This window comes from Etheostoma cragini, chromosome 2 (assembly GCF_013103735.1).
Source record: "Etheostoma cragini isolate CJK2018 chromosome 2, CSU_Ecrag_1.0, whole genome shotgun sequence".
Taxonomy (NCBI): domain Eukaryota; kingdom Metazoa; phylum Chordata; class Actinopteri; order Perciformes; family Percidae; genus Etheostoma; species Etheostoma cragini.
Genome location: NC_048408.1, coordinates 16,418,811 through 16,437,561, shown reverse-complemented (window position 1 = coordinate 16,437,561; position 18,751 = coordinate 16,418,811). Strand labels below are relative to the sequence as shown.

Sequence of the window (18,751 nt, the reverse complement as noted above, 5' to 3'; positions counted from 1 at the left end):
TTGGAAAGACAGTAAAATTTGCTGATACAATTCAATGTGATGATGGAAGCGTTATCCCACAGAGAAGAACATCAGAGTTTTTAGAGAAAGAGACAATGTCTGTTAAGAAGCTGAGCAAAGCATTTCAGACTGAGCCGGACCCTTTGGAAAGTAAAGATGACCTGGGTGAACACAAAGCTATTGCTTCATCTTCTATTCCATCACTGAGATCTAAATCGGTAGGTCCTGAAGAGATTCATATGACTGAAGACAGTCCCTCACAGGAGCAAAAATTACAATCCCAAATACAGAATACCACAACTTTTCATCCCCACAGTGATGTGGATGTATGTGAAACATTGGATTTAGAGGCACAAACAGTAAGCTTAAGGAGAGATAACTCTGAGGAATTACAGCTAATTTCAGATATCGCTTATTTTGGAAAGACAGTGGAAATTGATGATCAGTTTGATGATGGAAGGGTTAGCCCTGAAAAAGAAGAGCCAGAGTTGTCAAGGAAGAGTCAGGGCAGGATGCAGTTAGGAGAACCAGTTATAAGCACTGGTGGGAGTTTATCTGAAGACACACAAATCAGTCCTGATCGCAGACATTCTGAGGACTTCAGTGCTGATATAAAGGCTGAGCTTGAAGAAAGTCCAGAGTACCAGCTTTTCAAGCAGACATCAACAGCTGAAGATGTAAGCGATCAGTTGGAGGCACTTAAGGAGGAAACCTTGGTTGATTCTGATACAAATCCAGCATCCATCTCAAGTCCTTGTGGAAAAAGTTATTTTGGGGAAGGTGTTTCTCTTATTGAGAATCAAATGAAAGATGATGATCTAAGTCCTGAGAGTCCCCAGCATGAAGGTATGGCTAAATCTCCGAATACTAGTGTTGATATTACGACCCCTTGTTCCAGCTCAGGGGAGAGCGAGGATCATGAAGGACTCGCAGTGACACATAAAATGACCAATGAAATGCTTACCTACTCCACTAAGAGCGAAGAAACATACATCATACCTTCACAGGAGGCACAGGAAATGAGGTTTGATGGAGCAAGCAAAAATAACACAACAATTGATTGTGAAAGCAAAATATTCTTTACACAAACTGACACTGAAGTAACACAGGTCAAAATCCATGAGCCACAACTTCAAGAAGTCCACACTGAAAGGAACACATCTAGCCAGGCATCTACTGCAGTAAACGACATGTCAGGAACGTTGTCTTTAATCAACAGTGACTTAGATCAGTGTCTAAAAGCCAGGCCTGTGGCACGTCAGCCACCAGGAGAGGATTTTGTTCAAGAGACATTTGACCAAACTTTTTTAACAAAGGACAAAGATAAAGAAATTCTTTCATTTGTCACTGATGAAAATAAAGGACCAACAGTGGATGGCACAAAACAAGACATCTATCAAAAACCAATGGGAGAACATCCAATTACATGGGCAGGTGAAGAAGTAAAGAGTGAATTTAAAGAAGTAAAAGATACATCAGCTATGTTGTCAGTTATGAACAATGACATGGATCAGTATCTAGAGGCGATGTCTGTGGCTAGTCGACCAATAGAAGAGGATGACGTGCAGGAGAAATTTGAAATGTTCACTTATGGCAATAAAGGAGTGAAAGTGGATGGCACAATGCAAGAAACAGATCACAAGGAGGTCAAAAGGAGAGGTGAAGAAATGGCAAGGGAATTTAAAGAACCCCAAGAAACATTGACTGAAGAACTCCTAATGAAGGAAGAGTGGGCAAAGAGAAAGGCTTTATATCAGCCATCTACAAAAGTAAAGGAGATGTCAGGGATGGTTTCACTGCTTAACAGTGACTTAGACAAGTACCTTGAGGACAGGCCAGGAAAATGTAGGCCTCCAGAAGAGGACGTTGTCCAGGAGAAATTTGAAAGAGTTACTCTTACCAAAATCCAAAAATCCTGGAGTGAGGAGCAACCAATTACAATATATGATAAAATGCAAATAGTTTGTACTGGTGTGGAGGATAATATAAGTGGAGAGAAACATGAACAGACGGATGGGGTTGATCTCAAAGAACTTAAAACAAGTAATGTATTGGAGACATCATTCCAAGAAGTTTGTATCAAGAGAAAGACATGCCAAGAAACGTCTACAACTGAGAGGGATATGTCAGGGATGTTGTCACTTCTCAGTAGTGACATGGACCAACATCTCAAGAAAAAGCCAGTGGCAATACAATGTCACCCAAAAGAAGAGGATATAGTTCATGAGAGCTACAAACAAGTTATTTTGACAAGTAGTAATTCAGTTGATAAGATAGATCTAGAGGCAAATGAACACATCCATACCAACATAGTTAGAATCTCTGAATTGTCACCAAGTTCTGTATTTGAGACACCATTCCAAGAGGTTTGCATTGAGAGAAAGACGCAACAACATCAACAGTCTGCAACTGAGAGGGACATGTCAGGCATGTTGTCACTTCTCAGTACTGACTTGGACCAATATCTTGAGGAAAAGCCAGTGGCAATACAATGTCACCCAGAAGAAGAAGATATAGTCCATGAGAGCTACAAACAAGGTATTTTGACAAGTAGTAATTCAGTTGATAAGATAGATCTTGAGGCAAATGAACACATCCAGACCAACGTAGTCAGAATCACAGAATTGTCACCAAGTTCTGTATTTGAGACACCATTCCAAGAAGTTTGCATTGAGAGAAAGGCACAACAACATCAACAGTCTGCAACTGAGAGGGATATGTCAGGCATGTTGACACTTCTCAGTACTGACTTGGACCAATTTCTTGAGGAAAAGCCAGTGGCAACACAATGTCACCCAGAAGAAGAGGATATAGTCCATGAGAGCTACAAACAAGTCATTTTGACAAGTAGTAATTCAGTTGATAAGATAGATCTTGAGGCAAATGAACACATCCAGACCAACATAGTGAGAAACACAGATTTGTCACCAAGTTTTGTATTTGAGACACCATTCCAAGAGGTTTGCATTGAGAGAAAGACTCAACAACATCAACAGTCTGCAACTGAGAGGGACATGTCAGGCATGTTGTCACTTCTCAGTACTGACTTGGACCAATATCTTGAGGAAAAGCCAGTGGCAATACAATGTCAACCAGAAGAAGAGGATATAGTCCATGAGAGCTACAAACAAGTTATTTTGACAAGTAGTAGTTCAGTTGATAAGATTGTTCTAGAGGCAAATGAAAACATCCAGACCAACGTAGTTAGAAACACAGAATTGTCACCAAGTTCTGTATTTGAGACACCATTCCAAGAAGTTTGCATTGAGAGAAAGACACAACAACATCAACAGTCTGCAACTGAGAGGGATATGTCAGGCATGTTGTCACTTCTCAGTAGTGACTTGGACCAATATCTTGAGGAAAATCAAGTGGCCATTCAAGGTCACCCAGAAGAGGATCTAGTCCATGAGAACTACAAACAAGTTATTCAGACAAGTAGTAATTTGGAGGAAAAGATGGGTGTAGAGGCAAAGGACCACATACAGATTGATGTAGTTGGAGTCACTGAATTGTCACCAAGTTCTGTATTGGAGACACCATTCCACGAAGTTTGCATCGAGAGAAAGACACAACAACAGTCTTCTGAGAGGGATGTGACAGGCATGTTGTCACTGCTCAGTACTGACTTAAATCAATATTTAAAGGAAAAGCCAGTAGTGATACAAAGCCACCCAAAAGAGGAGTTACTCAATGACAGCTACAAAGAAGTTATACTAACAATAGACACTAAGAGAGAAATTCTTACATTATCCCCTGAACACAAGATGACGTCACTAGAAGATACACATTTAGACTATGTGGACCTCAATAAAAAGGGAGATTTGGAGAGTGGATGGCAGACTTGTTCCCATGAAGATGAAGGACCGAAGAGTTGCTCATCTAACGAGGGTGAGGATAAAACCTCACCATGTGCAGTGTCGCATTTCAATGACTCCACTGAAGGAGTGGTGGGCATTTCAAAGTCATATGTAACCATGGATGACTGTTACAATGATCATAAAGATGTTGATGAAGTTGCTGCTCATTCAATTCTTAACACACACACATTTTTGCAACTACCAAGTAGTTCAGACACATCGCAACGACCAACCAATTTGGAGAATCTAAACACTGTGGTTTTTGACCCAGCTAAAGAGCTGTGTCATCAAGACTCACTAGAGGCAAGTCCTCTCATGGAGGATAGATCTTCAAACAAATCCCCTGATTCAATTGAGCCAAGCCCTACTGGTGAATCTCCTAGTCCAGACTCTCTTGAAGAAAGTCCAACCCAATCAAAGGACACAGAATTTAACATGCCAGCCAAGACAGCTGTGTACGAGGATTATGCCTCCCAGTTAAAAGCATGTTATTCTTATGATAAACATATTTACAGGGATGAAAGTGAACATGATGAGCAAGACAACAACTATGAGTTAGAGCAAATGGAAAGTGAAATAAATGAGGATATACATTCCTGCTCAGCAAAGACAGTAATCAATGGCAACATGCATTCTGACACCAACATATGTGACAATGACAATCTTCACATGCTCATAAGGCAAGACTCTCTTGATTCAGATGATAGTAAAGATGATGCTTGCAGTAAACAATTAACTCCAGAAGAGGAGATGTTCAAAATGGCTGCAAAGATCAAAACATTTGAGGAGATGGAACAGGAGGCTAAAATGAAGAGAGACAAATCAGAGACAGGCAATCTCAGAGATGATGAATTCAATCTAAAATTTGGCCCAGTTATACAGACTTCCTCACAAGATACACTAGAGACGAAATCTGAAAAATGTGAGATAGAAAGCATTCACACACTTTGTGAGGCAACAGATATTAGTGTGAGCATTAACGAGAAGGTGGAAGTCAAGTCACAGTACAAAACTACTCAGTCAGTTGATGGCTCATTGTGTTCCGAAAGTGAGGAGTCTGTGGTGCTGTTAGCAGAAAGAGAAGTTGAAATACACAAAGATAAAGAATCTGTAGAAGGGAAACGGTCCTCAGTCACTGACATACATTTTTCCAGCTGTGTGACAGGTGAGCACTATTCAGATGATGACAAAGAAGTTGAGTCATCACTGATACATGGTTCAGGTTCTGTTAGCCAACCTCAGGATATAGTATGCACTAAAGAACTACAATATGTTATCCCAGGGTTTGAGGGTGAAAATGATGTAGTCCTCAAAGCACAGTTTGAGGCTAAAGAACAGATAAATCATTGTCCCGAAGAAGACAGAAAAACACGTGGTAAATCACCTGTTCGAACACCATGTGATGAAAGAACCCCTGATCCATTTCAGTTTCAAGAGGGGAAGCTCTTTGAAATGACTAGAGGTGGAGCTATTGACATGACTCGAAGAAGTTTTGATGAAGGAGAAGGATATGCATTTTTTCATATAGGGGGCCATCCAGTTGATGAAGTTGTACCAGAGGACACTGAGGAAGGTCAAACAAAGTCTGAAAAAAATTATCATATTACAGACACAAACCTTCAGGAGATCCCCAAATCATATCTGATTCAGGGTGCAAATGACACAATTCCTGCTCCAAAACGCAGAACTCTCACTAAACCCTTAAGTGACATATCAGAGAGGGAAAAGCCATGTTCTGAAGCTGATCTTGGCAGCTCCCTAGAGGTACAGTTTGGTTCCCCCTCTGTTTTGGAGAGACTAACCAACACTGAAAGTGAGGTTGGAAATCTTGAAAGTCTTGGTCTAGGCTATCTAGACTCTACTATAGCTGATCTTCAATCTGACACATCCACAGTTGCCCATTCTGCATCCTCAGAGCAGAGCCATGATTCATCAGACTCTTCTCCTGATGACAATGAGGAGGATGAAGATGAAGAAGACCAGTGCTCAGTTATAGAGATGTCCATTTTGGCAGAAGAGGCTGGCATCCCAGCATATCATCAGGATCCACCCCCACCTTTGGATATAACCATAAAAGACTCACAGAAATCAGAGCATGATTGGGTTCAAAGAAAAGCAGAAAAAAGCTCAAATCTGGATCGCAGGACTAGATCTGAGGCCAATAGGGATAGGAGTAAAGCCTCTAATAAAGCCAACAGGAGTTATTCTGACAGTAGTCAACCCACTGATGAATCCAACCTTTCCCTTTCCAAACTTCCTGTCATGACGCAACAGAAACCTCCAACTCAATCAATCTCCTTCTCCTCTCCCCAAAGGACTGAAATCCAACTCCCTAAGTCAACCAAAACTTCTGTAAGGTCTTCTTTGGATGCTGATGATATAAGCAGCGCAAGTCACAAGAGTCCAGACTCTGTTATCTTCACATATGACATCCCAGCCTCACACAGTTCTGATTCTGAAGGCAACCTGTTGCCAAGTGTGCAACCATCTTCTGGGATAGAGGATGTATTTGAATCCAGGCCTGCCTGGGATGACACGGTGGAAACTCAGATGCAGAGAATCAACGATGAGCCAACTACAGAATGTATGCCAGGTATGACCAGAACTACATGAGCTTTTGCTTTCCTATCCCTTCTCCTCGGCAGCAAGACTCTTTTCAAATTTCTAGACAATAATGTCACCATAAGTCTTTTTGTATTTGTCTTTTGTGTTGTAATTTGTCTTGTCCCATCTTGCATTGTGTTTTCGTGTGTGTGTGGGGGGGTGGGGTTGCATGTTGGTAAGTTACCATCTGTGTATATGCAATCTCAAGATTGGATGGCCATGTTGTTAAAGAAGTAGTATCTTTAACAATTTTGATGCAGACTTCCACTATTGTATAGGTATCTGTACGACTAACATACAGCTTTACTAACATAAGCCTGCACATTGCTTAATCAGCACATTAATGTCATTAATTTTAAATAAATGATCATTGTTTACACTAATGATTAAAAACAATATGCTAACAGCGACCAAATAATCATAGTCTGTTTACAACTCAGCTCCTCTTTAGAGTGACAAATCCCCCTTGTCATAATCCATGTCAACATCACATACCCACATTTAATTTCAGAGTATTACAGCCCAAAAAAAGAATCTGACTGGTAACTGCAATGTAAAAAAAAATTAACTTTGAGATATCTAGGTAATGGTATTCTGCACATTGACTACCTGACCATGATATTAAAATGTAATGTTTGGCTATGACGGCATTTTTTAGTGGATTGGCAGGATGATGCTGACAGGAAAGAGGAGACATTAGCTATCGTTGCAGATCTTCTTGGCTTCAGCTGGACTGGTAAGCTGTAAAATAATGCAATTATTTTACAAGTATTTTGTTTGAAATGGAACAGATGTATTTTTTAGCTGAACTGGAGAAAGAGCTGAAAATATATCAATGTTTTTCAAATTTTACATTATTCATCCCTTTTTTTGTTACCTATCACTCTAGAACTGGCAAGAGAACTGGAATTCAGTGAGAATGATATCCAATTAGTGAGAACAGAGAATCCCAATTCCCTCCAAGAGCAGAGCCATGCCTTGCTGCAGCGCTGGGTTGAGCGTGAAGGCAAACATGCCACAGGTACATGGTACTTGGTCTGACAGATTTCAATTGACATTTTACTAGTCAATCTTGTTGTCAATAAGGTACTTTAAATCCTGTAAACAGTGTTAATCCATTTGCACTCCGGGCAATTGCTTGATCACAGCCTGTCTGATGAATCTATTTTAACTTTGGTTTTTAATATATCAAATAGTTTGTGTATGGTAGGCCTATATTCGTACTGTATATTCAATATAATCTTACATTTGAAATGTTTAAATAATTTCTTTCTTGTGTCAGTTGTGTCATGCTTTCAATGATTGTTTAATCCTTCAACAGAGGACTGTATGATTAAGAGACTAACCAAGATCAACCGCATGGACATCGTCCATCTTATTGAAACCCAGATGAACAAGTCCATTCAAGAGCAAACATCTAGAACGTATGCAGAGATAGAGAAGACTCTGGATCACAGTGAAGGTAGTAAAACCAAAACAGACACTCAGCTCAGCAACCAGTTTCATGTGTTTGATAGCACTCTTATTTATCACGTCTGTGTTTATTAGTATCTGTAGCCCTATCTTCAGTGCAAGAGGATGCAGACAGCCCCAGAGTTGTGAGAAGGGTGGAGTCAGACCGCAGACCACCCCCAGCTGTTTCTGAAGAAGACCTCTCAGTTGCTTCCCTACTGGATATTCCTTCTTGGGCAGAGCCGGTTGGGCACACCCACTCAGAGAGCATGCATGGTGACCTGTTGGAAGAGCTTGAGATCCCACAGTAAATTATTTATTTAAAATGATTCCTGAATCTGCAACACACATCAGCAGCGTAATGTAGTGCCAAATAATTTGACACAGTTCAACAGAGAGCTTTTTATGCCATAAAGACAAACAAAGATAAAGAAGTAGACTAGTAAAAAATGCTGTTTTTAGGGAGGACAATATTTCCCGGTATGTTGAGGCTGAGAAATTTAACATGTCACATCCTGATGTAAGGAGGGTACAGGTATTTGCCCTGTGCCCATTGTTTGTGGCTGTTGCCGTTTAGTCTTGTTAAATTAGGCCTTTGACATATCACAATCATGCAAAGTCATATGTTTGACCTAGCCTTCTTTTTGTGTTACAGTGAATTGAACCCTAACTTGTGGATCTCTGAAGATGTTATTATACAAGAACCTACAAGTTACGACAACTCAGATGAGCAAGTAAGTGTGCTACCCACTCTGAAAGAAGCAGCACTGGGGAGCAAAGCAACTCAAGCTTATGCCCCCAGAGTGAAAGACCAGCAAGATAGCTGCAGTGTTGAAGTTCATTCTTCTAGGCCTTTCCAAGGTGGCACACGGTGTCAAGTCAAAGACGGCTCCATCCAAATGTTACCATTGAAGCAGTGTGGTTGTGAAGATGAACAAGGGCAATCACCTAAAATCCTGACGTTACCATCATCTATATCTATCAGAGACTTTGGTTTTTGCCTGTCAGAGTCAGACCAAGCTGAGTCTGACTTTAGTGAGCTTTGTGATGAGTTTAGCTATGAACCACTGCATACAGAGCTAACTAAAACCACTATCAGAAGAATTTCTGACCCTAGCCTGTTAACTTTGCCACCAAAGGACCAACAAGCAACTCTGGCCGTGACTGAAGATGATAAAGATGTAGCTCAAAAAAGCAGGCTCTCTCAGAAGTGTACTGTTGAGGTCCCAGCTCAAGTAATATGTGGTCATGACAAGATCCCATATGTTTCATGTATGGAGATGGGCTTTGAACCCTTTAAGTCAAGTAAGACAGATAATACAAAACCCCAAGTGTACAGTGATTTGTATCCAGAAAACATCCCCTTCATTGATGATTTAATTGAACCCATAATTCCAACAACTAAGTACAGCATGGTGAAACAATTCAAAATGAAGGTACCAAAGACCAATTTGACACATAGTTTGATAATAAGTGACCCTGCTCACATGGCTTTTGACTTAACTGATATTACCCATCGTGCACTGCAGTCACCTGAGCAAGATGTGACATTACCTTTCACTTGTGAAGAGTACCGCCCTTTGACCCCTGAATCTTTAACATCCGAGAAGCAATGTGGCTCTTTTCCACTTGTTAATGAAAGGAATACGTTCCCCGCAGAGTCGTGGATATTAAATGACCCCATAACTAGACTATCGTCCCCTGAATCGCTCATGTCAATTGGTGACTATAGGGCAATGTCACCTGACTCTCCGTTGGAGAGGGGGGAAGTCTTATCTGCAGACTTTTACAGCATATTGGATTGCAGCCAATCTTGGAATAAGTATAGGCCACTGTCACCTCACTCTCAGGTACCTAAATATAGTACACCTGTAACTGATGGTGTACAGATAAAGGAAGAGTTCAGGGCAATCTCATCTGTGGCATCAGATATTGAATGTCATTGCCGACCATCCTCGCCAGAATCACAGAATTCTCAGTGCAGTTTCTCATTTCTTGAACTTATGCTCTCAGAACCTATACGTGCCCAACTTATGAATCAATATTGTGATTATTATTTACTATATTCAGGGGGAAATCCATCCTTACCACTGACATCAGCTCCTCACACTACCATCTGCAAAGGACTGGGTCAGGGTAGCCCTTTGACACCATATGTGGTAGCCTCAGATCATTTGCAATATTGCATGAATGATAAATGGTGGGATGAAAAAAGCCCAGATGCACCAAATCGATTGGCATGGCATGTAAGAACTGAAGAAAGGGAAGATGCTGCTGTTTCAGCTGCAAAATATCTTACACATGAAGATGTCAAAAGTTTCCATAGTGGAGTAGATTTATGCTGTTCAAGTCAAACAGAAAAGTCCTCAAAGCCACAGAAGGAAAGTAATCAATCTTTTCTTGATTACTGGTTTTCTAAGTTGAAACCACAATCCTCTGATTACACAGCATCACAAGCTCAATCAGATGATAATTTAACAAACATAAGACAAAATAACTCGCCAAATAAAGATAAGCAAGATTCAATTAATTCATATTGGGTGAAAGAATCATCCAAAAGAAACTCGTGCTCAGATCACAAATATCACAAACAATATATAGAAACCTGTCACATGTTCAAACAACTACCAACAATGAAACCAATGGTCTTTAACTTGGTGGAGAGACCACAATACATTTTAGAGTTTTCATACATAGTTCCAACGTCCAACACAGAAAATGTATTAATTAAGACTGCAAACAGAGAGTGCAATTGTCCACTACTTAAAGATGGCCTTAACGAATTAAGGCCACAGTCCCATATGTCAAAAACCTTTTTAGAAAAATTAAACAATGATATATACTTTGAAAACACAATGGATGAAACTGAAAAGGATTCTCCAAAGTCTGCATTTTTGAAACACTCCAGAGCATCCTCCCCAGAATCTGTGGCATCACTTGAGCAAGGTTCTTTTTCTTCTCGCATGACATTTGGCCAAATGAAGAGTCAACATTGTAACTATTATTTACAGTACTCTGAAAGTAGACCAGCATCACCTCTTTCAACACTTTCAGATGCTGAGTATTCAGAGTTTTCTCTTGAGGAATTGTTTGGCGACAACCGACCAGATTCGCCAGATTCACTTACTTTACGGGTTGATGCTAAACAAACAAGTGTGACTGTAACTGCTTCCCAACCATTGTTCACTGCAAGACCTCTTACATATGCAGATGTTGTGCGGGGCATAACACATGAAAGACAAGCAGACGCTTTGTTGGTGTGCAAACCATTTGGATTCAAATCTATTATGCCTCCGTCAGTGTCGTCAGACAAGGAGTGCAATCTCTCCTCCATAAAAGACTGGGTCACCAGACCACATTCTCCAGAGTCAGTGGCATCTGATAGAGAAGATAGGGTCCGCTCTCCCGACTCAACTGTTTCTCAGTTTAGATCTTCCCATTTCAGTCACAATGTTGAACTCTCAGGACACAGGTCGTTTACACCACAATCAACATTTTCAGACTGGGAGGGTACGGATTTGTGTCTGGAGAAACTGTTTGATGAGACCAGACCAGTGTCCCCCCAGTCAGTTTTATCAGGCTTTGAACTCAATAAAGTACTTAAAAGCAGGGCGTTGTCCCCAGGATCTGTGTCTTCCGATTTCAACTTTTTGCTCCTTCAGGACTGGTTGGCAAACGTTCAAGCATATTCCCCAGAATCTGTTGTTTCAGTTGAACAACGTACTTTGTCTCCTTGCGTGACATTTGGCCAAATAAGTTGTCAACATTGTAACTATTATTTACAATAATAAATTACTCTGAAAGTAGACCATTATCACCTCTTTCAACTCTGTCAGATGTTAAGTATTCAGGGTTTTGTCTCGAGGATCTGTTTGATGACCACAGACCAGATTCACACGATTCACCGGTTGATGCTAAACTGACCAGCCTAACTGCATCTACATGTCATATACCTCTCACATATGCAAATGCTGTGCGCACCATTAGACCTGAAAAATAACCACAGTTTTTGTGTGATAGAAATACATCCTCTCTCAACTACTTTTTCTCTTAAGTCAAACCCCTATCTGCTGAAACCTTTTCTTCAGTACATGAATCTCAGAAAAAGTCACTAAACTCAAACTAGTCCCTACAGAATTCATATCATTAGACTCCACAATATATACTCATGTACAGCACAAGCCTTTTGTTAACAACTAAATGTCACATTTGTATGATATAAGGGAAAGGGTTCTTGTTGTGAAAAAGGATCCTTTAAATCTACCCTAGAAAAATAGTATTGCATTGTCAGTTGAGCAACACAAAAACTTAATATTTCCTGTATTATATTATTATTATTGTCTAGTAATTTAAGTCCATCAGCAATATGCCATCAGATAATGAGTATGGAGTCTTTCCTTGTCTACTGGCTATCTGAGTTAAGACTATCAACCCCTCAAATTATTAACTCCATAGGAGATTTAGATGACATTTTAAACCAGCTGCCATGTGGGCAAAATCTCCCAGATTAGATTGCAACCGTAGAAAACAGACTTGTAACCAGTCTCAGGGAGGTGAATGGCACATGTATGTAATCCAGTCTATGAAGGAAAGTATGTCTGAGATGGCTTGTGAAGCTAAAGGTCCCATGACATGGTGCACTTTGGATGCTTTTATATAGACCTTAGTGTTCCCCTAATACCATATCTGAAGTCTCTTTCCTAAAATTCAGCCTTGGTGCGAAATCACAGTCACTAGAGCCACTCCCACAATTAGCTTTCGTTAGTATTTGCCATTTCTGAGTCTGTAGCTTTTGAGGAGGAGAGTGGGGGGCAAGGTGGTGGCTGGGGGTGTGGCCTTGACCAACTGCCACTTTGCTTATTTATAAGCCATAAAATCTCTTTGGGTGGGCCAAATTTTCTGTCCGGGCAAAGCAGAGAAAGGGGAGGTAACCTTGCTCCTTACGACCTCATAAGGGGCAAGATTCTAGATCGGCCCATCTAAACTTTCACTCACTTTTACACGCTTTACACAAATCACAATTTCTAGCCACTGGGGGACTATAGGCAGGCTGAGGAAACTAACATTAATGTAAAAAAAAACTCATAGTGAAATGTTCATGCCATGGGAACTTAAACTGTTAGCATGGGAGAGACACATATTTCAGCCATATCTTGTAATTTTTAAAGCATAATACCAGACTCCAATATAGGAACCAAGACAGGATTATTCAATATCCCACTCAATGGTACTTACAGTAACAGATTCAAATTCTGAAATGCTGATTTTACCAACTGGAAGAGTTAAGTCAGGACCCATAGCTTCCTCCTCAAACACAAATGACCAGTCTAGCCTCCTCCCTGGACAGCAAAAAAACCTATACTAGATCATGTCAGATTACACATGATTAGCCAGTCTTGCAGAGTTGAGTCACATGCCGTCTGGAGAACAACATTTTAAATCTCATCATGCTGTCTGGCTGGAAGATGCTTTCCATGAACAAACTCAAGCAAAGACAGAACATCGGTGAAAGGAAGATAACTTGTACACAAACCGTGAGACCCTGAATCACAATTAAAGATGACACAAGCCCAAGATTTGTTTTCCAAGAACATGAAAAGAAAATCCATGTGCGAGAACGAGAGCAAAAGTTCCTTGGCGTTGGTAAGACAGCACAAGCGCTTGCTCAGAAATGAATGCAGTGTTGCTTTCAAGAGTAATAAATATGGCAATACATAAAGTGTGAATGTAGAACTCTTGCTTCAAGCTTTTACTAATAATGTCCAGAGGCTTCACTGTCTTGCTTTGGCATGTTTGCATTAAAGCAGAAAAAATATCTTTCAGTGAAGCACTAATAAAAATTACAGAGTGACCCTTTCTTAGTGACATGAGCTTCTTGTCCTGTTATGAACAGTCTCATATGTTGCATAGGTAAAGGGCTAACCAATGGACTTTGCGATTCCTTTAAACTGCTTGACCTGACTGATTTAAGCTTAATTATATCTTAGGTGCCACACATTTGTTTATTTTCTTCTAAGTTTACAATCTACTGTAGTGGCAATCAGTTGGATAGCACGATATTGATCTTCGCTTAGCAGCCATTAAAATCTAAACCAACCAATGTACTTGCCACAGCTGGATGCATGTAATGTCTGTCGTGCACCGAATCCCACTGTTCAGATAACAAACATTAAGACGGATCCCAGGAACATACCACTCGAGTAACAGCTATATCCAAAGAAGCTGAATTTACACTACGAACTCTTACTTCAATGAGTGTAAAATGATGCATGTTTCATGTTACTGTTCATGTTACATGGTATTCATGTTACTCCAAATCCTGATTTTCACTCAAGTTCACTTGTGCCCTGTTTTCATTATTGTAAAATGATATTGGGTTGTGAGTGATGTTCTCAATGTAATATCTCCAAGCATTGCTATTATCAATATTCTGCATCAAATTAGTCATTACTGTATGTAATGCGTTTTAAAATTGTATGTGGTCTATAAGATAAATATTAACATACGATACTACTGCAGTGACCTAAACGCAAGTGGGCGTAAGTGAATTTCCTCATTTGAGACACTGCTTTTATGTATAAAACCAGAGTCTGTCATTGACAAATGCATGCTTCATTTGACTATTTCTTTCATCAGCAAAAGAAATCACCTCATATTTATATATTTTTCCCCCACTCCATTGTATCATTTCTTGCAGGTATCAACAGCATCTTCCAGGACAAATCTTTCAGAATCTTCAAAACAAATAAGTGGTCATTTAGCACGTGGCCAGGTCTTTCCAAATGAGACACACTCCTTGGCACATGATTTACACACATTTTCCACTGAAAAACTAGAATTACCACTTCCAAGTACCTTTGACCTAAATAAAACACAATCTAAAATCACACTGAGCAATCAAAGTAGCTCACCACGGGAAAAAGATGAAAAGCTGTCATTCCCCAAGCAAATTGAAATTTCTGGCTTAGCTAAACCAAGCTCAGCGACCCCAGACTCACTCTATCAAATAGCTCAAGAAAGTCTGGATGACCAAATTGTCATGTCCTTAGAGTCCACTCCAACACAACCAGAGTCTGGATCCCCTCAGCTTGAACAGCTGCTGTCAGATCTGGAGGAAGTGAAAGTTGCATTTAGCCCAGGGAAAATTGTCCCTATTTTGTCAGAATTCGGTGATGAAAGCCCTGAAGTTGAACAAATTGAGTTTGAAGCCCTTTCACCTGAAGATCAATGCCATACAGAAGATATTGATACCATGAGAGTCAGTGTGTTATCTGTTGCACAGCTTGCAGAAAATACAAACCACACTGATGTAGCAGTCACAGAGCATATACGTTTCCAGACATCCATCCAAGATGAACCTGAACCAATCTCAGACACTCCTGATTTCACAAAAACCTTTGAGACAAGTGTACCATCACGCCTTGGTAAAGATAGTCCTGTATCCTCTACTGAGTCCCTTCCAACACCCCATTCTTCCCAGAGATTTTGTGAAGTGATGGAACCACTGCACTCAGGACATCCTGTTGATAAATTCCAGTTCAGCTCATTTTCTTCCCCCAAAGTAGCTGCAAAGAGTCCATCGAAGATACCTGAGGAACATGTGGCTAATCTTCATGAGCAAGATGATACAACTGACTTTCTTAAAAGTCAAGAAGAAGTTGAATCAGCTCCATCAGGTACAGAAGAAATATCATCACAAAGTATCCAAGATCAACGTCTACATTCATTGGAGGCAACTTTTGATGAAGTCATTCAGAGTGAAGATGTCTCTTCTCTTTCTGATTTGACTCCAGAGACAGTAACATTTGCAAGACATTTTAGCTTTGATGAACTGATGCCATACCCCACGCCAGGAAACGTGGAGACATCCTCAGATGAGGATAGGCCAAGGACCAGTGGACGACATTCAGAAGAATCTCTTACTTCAACAGACTCTGAGGGTTTTTCCTCTCAGCCCACTCCAGTCAAACCCAAAGCAGAGGTGACTTCATCAACCTCTGATGAGGAGTACAGCATCCCACCTGGGTGTTCAGAGATCTCTTCTACCACAACCATCTATACCCGCATGCCTCCAGAATACAAAGAAGTTGTGCATAGTAGTGTAGACAGCCCGTTTGAATACTCTGACCCAGAGCATTACTTTGACTGCATACAGGCTGCATCTGAATTCTCGGAGACTGAGCCTGATGAACCTGAGACAAGTACCAGGCCAATTGGAGATCAGCCCCAGGATAATCTTAGCCATCCTAGAGTGCTAGAAAGGGGGAATCGAAGAGTCCTGTTGTCCTCTGAAAGTGAAGATTATGAGGATGCTCTTTTTGTCCATGAGCCTCTTTATAATGTACAAGAAGAAAATGAAGAATTATTACACTATTCAGAAGCATCAGATGAAGAATTCACCATGTGTGAGTCTTCACAACCGCCTCCTAACTGTGACACTGGGGCATTTGATGATACTGACCAATCTCTGACAAGGGTAAGATGAGATTTGGTAAACCACCCCAACCTGCAAGCTTTTTTTCCGGAGCTGAGCTTAACCAAATAATATATTTGCTTCAGAAAGGAATGACTGCTAACCCTCTGGTGACATGGATGGGTTGAAAAAAATCCTCATAACCCTTCTTTTATTTTGATTTTAGATTTAACCAGTCCTAACTCAGCATGCCATTGTGCTGCGTGTAACTGGCTGTACCACTCACCGTAATAACATAAGTCTGTAAATGTTTTCAGCAATAAGCACATCAATGCTTTAATTAAGTGTAAGCATGGTTTTGCAAACATTTTTTTCTGAGTTCCAGACTGCCATGTTGTACTTTCCCATGTAAGATATCAAAATGAATTGTAAAATTCTCAAAATCAAGAGAAGGTGCACCATATCACTCTGCTTATTGCTTGCTTTGCTTCAAACTGTCATTCATATATTGGCATTAACTTAATCCTAATGGATTTGTGTTGCTTGGTCAGGAGATCACCACAGAGCTCGGATCAGTGTCAGAAAGTTCAGATGATGAGTTTTTGACCACCAGAATAGTGCGAAGGAGAGTTGTCATTCAGGTATCTGATTTAGCATGATTAGTGTTTTTTTTCAAATGAGCATGAAGGATGTGATTTCCCAAGTGAAACTTAAACCAGGCTAGACCTTCACTGTCAAGTTAAAATTTCAGACATTCTTTAGTCTCGTCAATATGGGTGAAGAAATGTGTGTTTGAAGATTAATTTAGGGTTTATAAAAAATGCCACTTGATTTGCATAGATGGTTGAACTTCATGGAGGTGTATCACGCTGCTGTTAGCACTTCATTGTTGTTGTTTTTGACGAATACAAATTAAGTTCCTGTATCCCACAGTCCCTATTCTCTCACTGAATTACAACCTAAAATTTACAATGTGTGTTCTGGTTTTCCTCTAACATGTTTGCTTTTTTTGTTTTTGAAGTGGAGAATTTAACCCAAACAATACACTGGTTAGTATTGCTGATTATTGTTGCGTGTGTCTTGTTTCCCTTTTTAGGCTGATGAAATGCCTGACCTCCCCACTCAGTCAGTGACCGAAGAAAAGTACAAGGATGAAAATGGACACATTGTTATCAAAAAGGTAAAGCAAGATCCAATCTCAAGCACTTATCACATGGCATTATTTACACCGAAAGTAACAGCCAGTAAAGCTTAAGAAATCTAATTTGTGATTCAGAGAGAGACAACATTTGTTTCTGCAATGTTTGCAAATTATTATGTGGATGGTTGCCTTTTTCTACTCATAGTCTTCTTTCCCACCTAATGGTCTTTAAATGCATGATCTTCCTCAGGTTACGCGTAAAATTATTCGCAAATGTGTTTCGGCGGATGGTGTGGAGCGTGAAGAGGTGTCATTAGAAGGAGCTCCCCAGGGGTCCATCAGTATGGCAGAGGGCGATGGATACTCTAAGGTGGTGAAGCGGACTGTACTGAAGAGTGAGGGAGACCACACAGAGGTGCGTGTACTGCATAATAGTTGTGTATTCATTATTATAATCTTCAAATTATCTTGTTAACAGAAAATGACAGACACTTCCACATTTATATTGGTAGGACTATGTAAAAGACAGTTAAATAACAAACTAATCACCTTTTTCTTCTGATTTAGGTAACATTTGCTGAATGTAAGGGTTTCTCAGCATCAAGTCAGGAGACCGCTGAAGGTTGTAAGGTCAGTCGCGTAGAGCGGACAGCAGTTGTGAAAGGTGAAAGGACAATGACTCACCAGGGTGATCCGTCTCTGGCTTCTGACCTCCCCTCAGCCCAAGACGACTTCAAACAGGTTTGTTAATAACCTCGTCACCATTATTGTACATATTGCCTTGAACTACAGCTCTTGTGTAGAGAGTAATTTCATGTCAATTTGGAGAGGTATGAAGTCTTTAGTTTTTGTGTTTAAGTGAACACTGTTTTTTTTTCACTTCATGCCACAGGCACTAGGTTATGTAATTGGTTTAAGCGGAACAGAGCTCCCTCACGTGGTAGAGAGCGAGACTGTCAGAGAAGATGGAACTGTGATCAGGAGGTGTGTGAGTGCAGGAGTGCACCTGCTTGATTGTGTGCGTGTTTGACTACTTGCATTTTGTGAGTGTGAAGTTTGACAATGACAACCCTGCTGTAGGTTGGTTAGTTTTACTAAAATTGACTAAGGTTTACAAATGTTGCTATCATTAACAACTTAATCAAGTAACAGGCTGTAAAATTGTTTTAATGTTACAAATCAAAGTATGATAACATACAGTGAACCAGGTAAGGTAAATGCTATATCTGTCAATATGTTTTGTGTTTACTGGGTACTGTTATGTATTGTGACACCTTAAGC

At 40.2% G+C, this 18,751-nt stretch overlaps 1 protein-coding gene across 3 annotated transcripts in view; it reads left to right on the top strand.

Moving 5' to 3' along the window:
* Positions 1 to 18,751, top strand: part of LOC117935502 (ankyrin-2-like) — a 49,636-nt gene that overhangs the window by 28,091 nt on the left and 2,794 nt on the right. Inside the window, exons 40-50 of one of the 3 annotated variants that reach the window (XM_034857716.1) lie at positions 7,123 to 7,200; positions 7,354 to 7,485; positions 7,786 to 7,926; positions 8,013 to 8,223; positions 8,572 to 8,650; positions 14,614 to 16,392; positions 16,881 to 16,970; positions 17,426 to 17,509; positions 17,721 to 17,885; positions 18,038 to 18,211; positions 18,363 to 18,454. In XM_034857716.1, the coding sequence (XP_034713607.1) occupies positions 7,123 to 7,200; positions 7,354 to 7,485; positions 7,786 to 7,926; positions 8,013 to 8,223; positions 8,572 to 8,650; positions 14,614 to 16,392; positions 16,881 to 16,970; positions 17,426 to 17,509; positions 17,721 to 17,885; positions 18,038 to 18,211; positions 18,363 to 18,454 (3,025 nt within the window). The remainder of the gene's footprint in view (positions 1 to 7,122; positions 7,201 to 7,353; positions 7,486 to 7,785; positions 7,927 to 8,012; positions 8,224 to 8,571; positions 8,651 to 14,613; positions 16,393 to 16,880; positions 16,971 to 17,425; positions 17,510 to 17,720; positions 17,886 to 18,037; positions 18,212 to 18,362; positions 18,455 to 18,751) is intronic. The other 2 variants (XM_034857721.1, XM_034857722.1) reach the window with 2 other exon arrangements.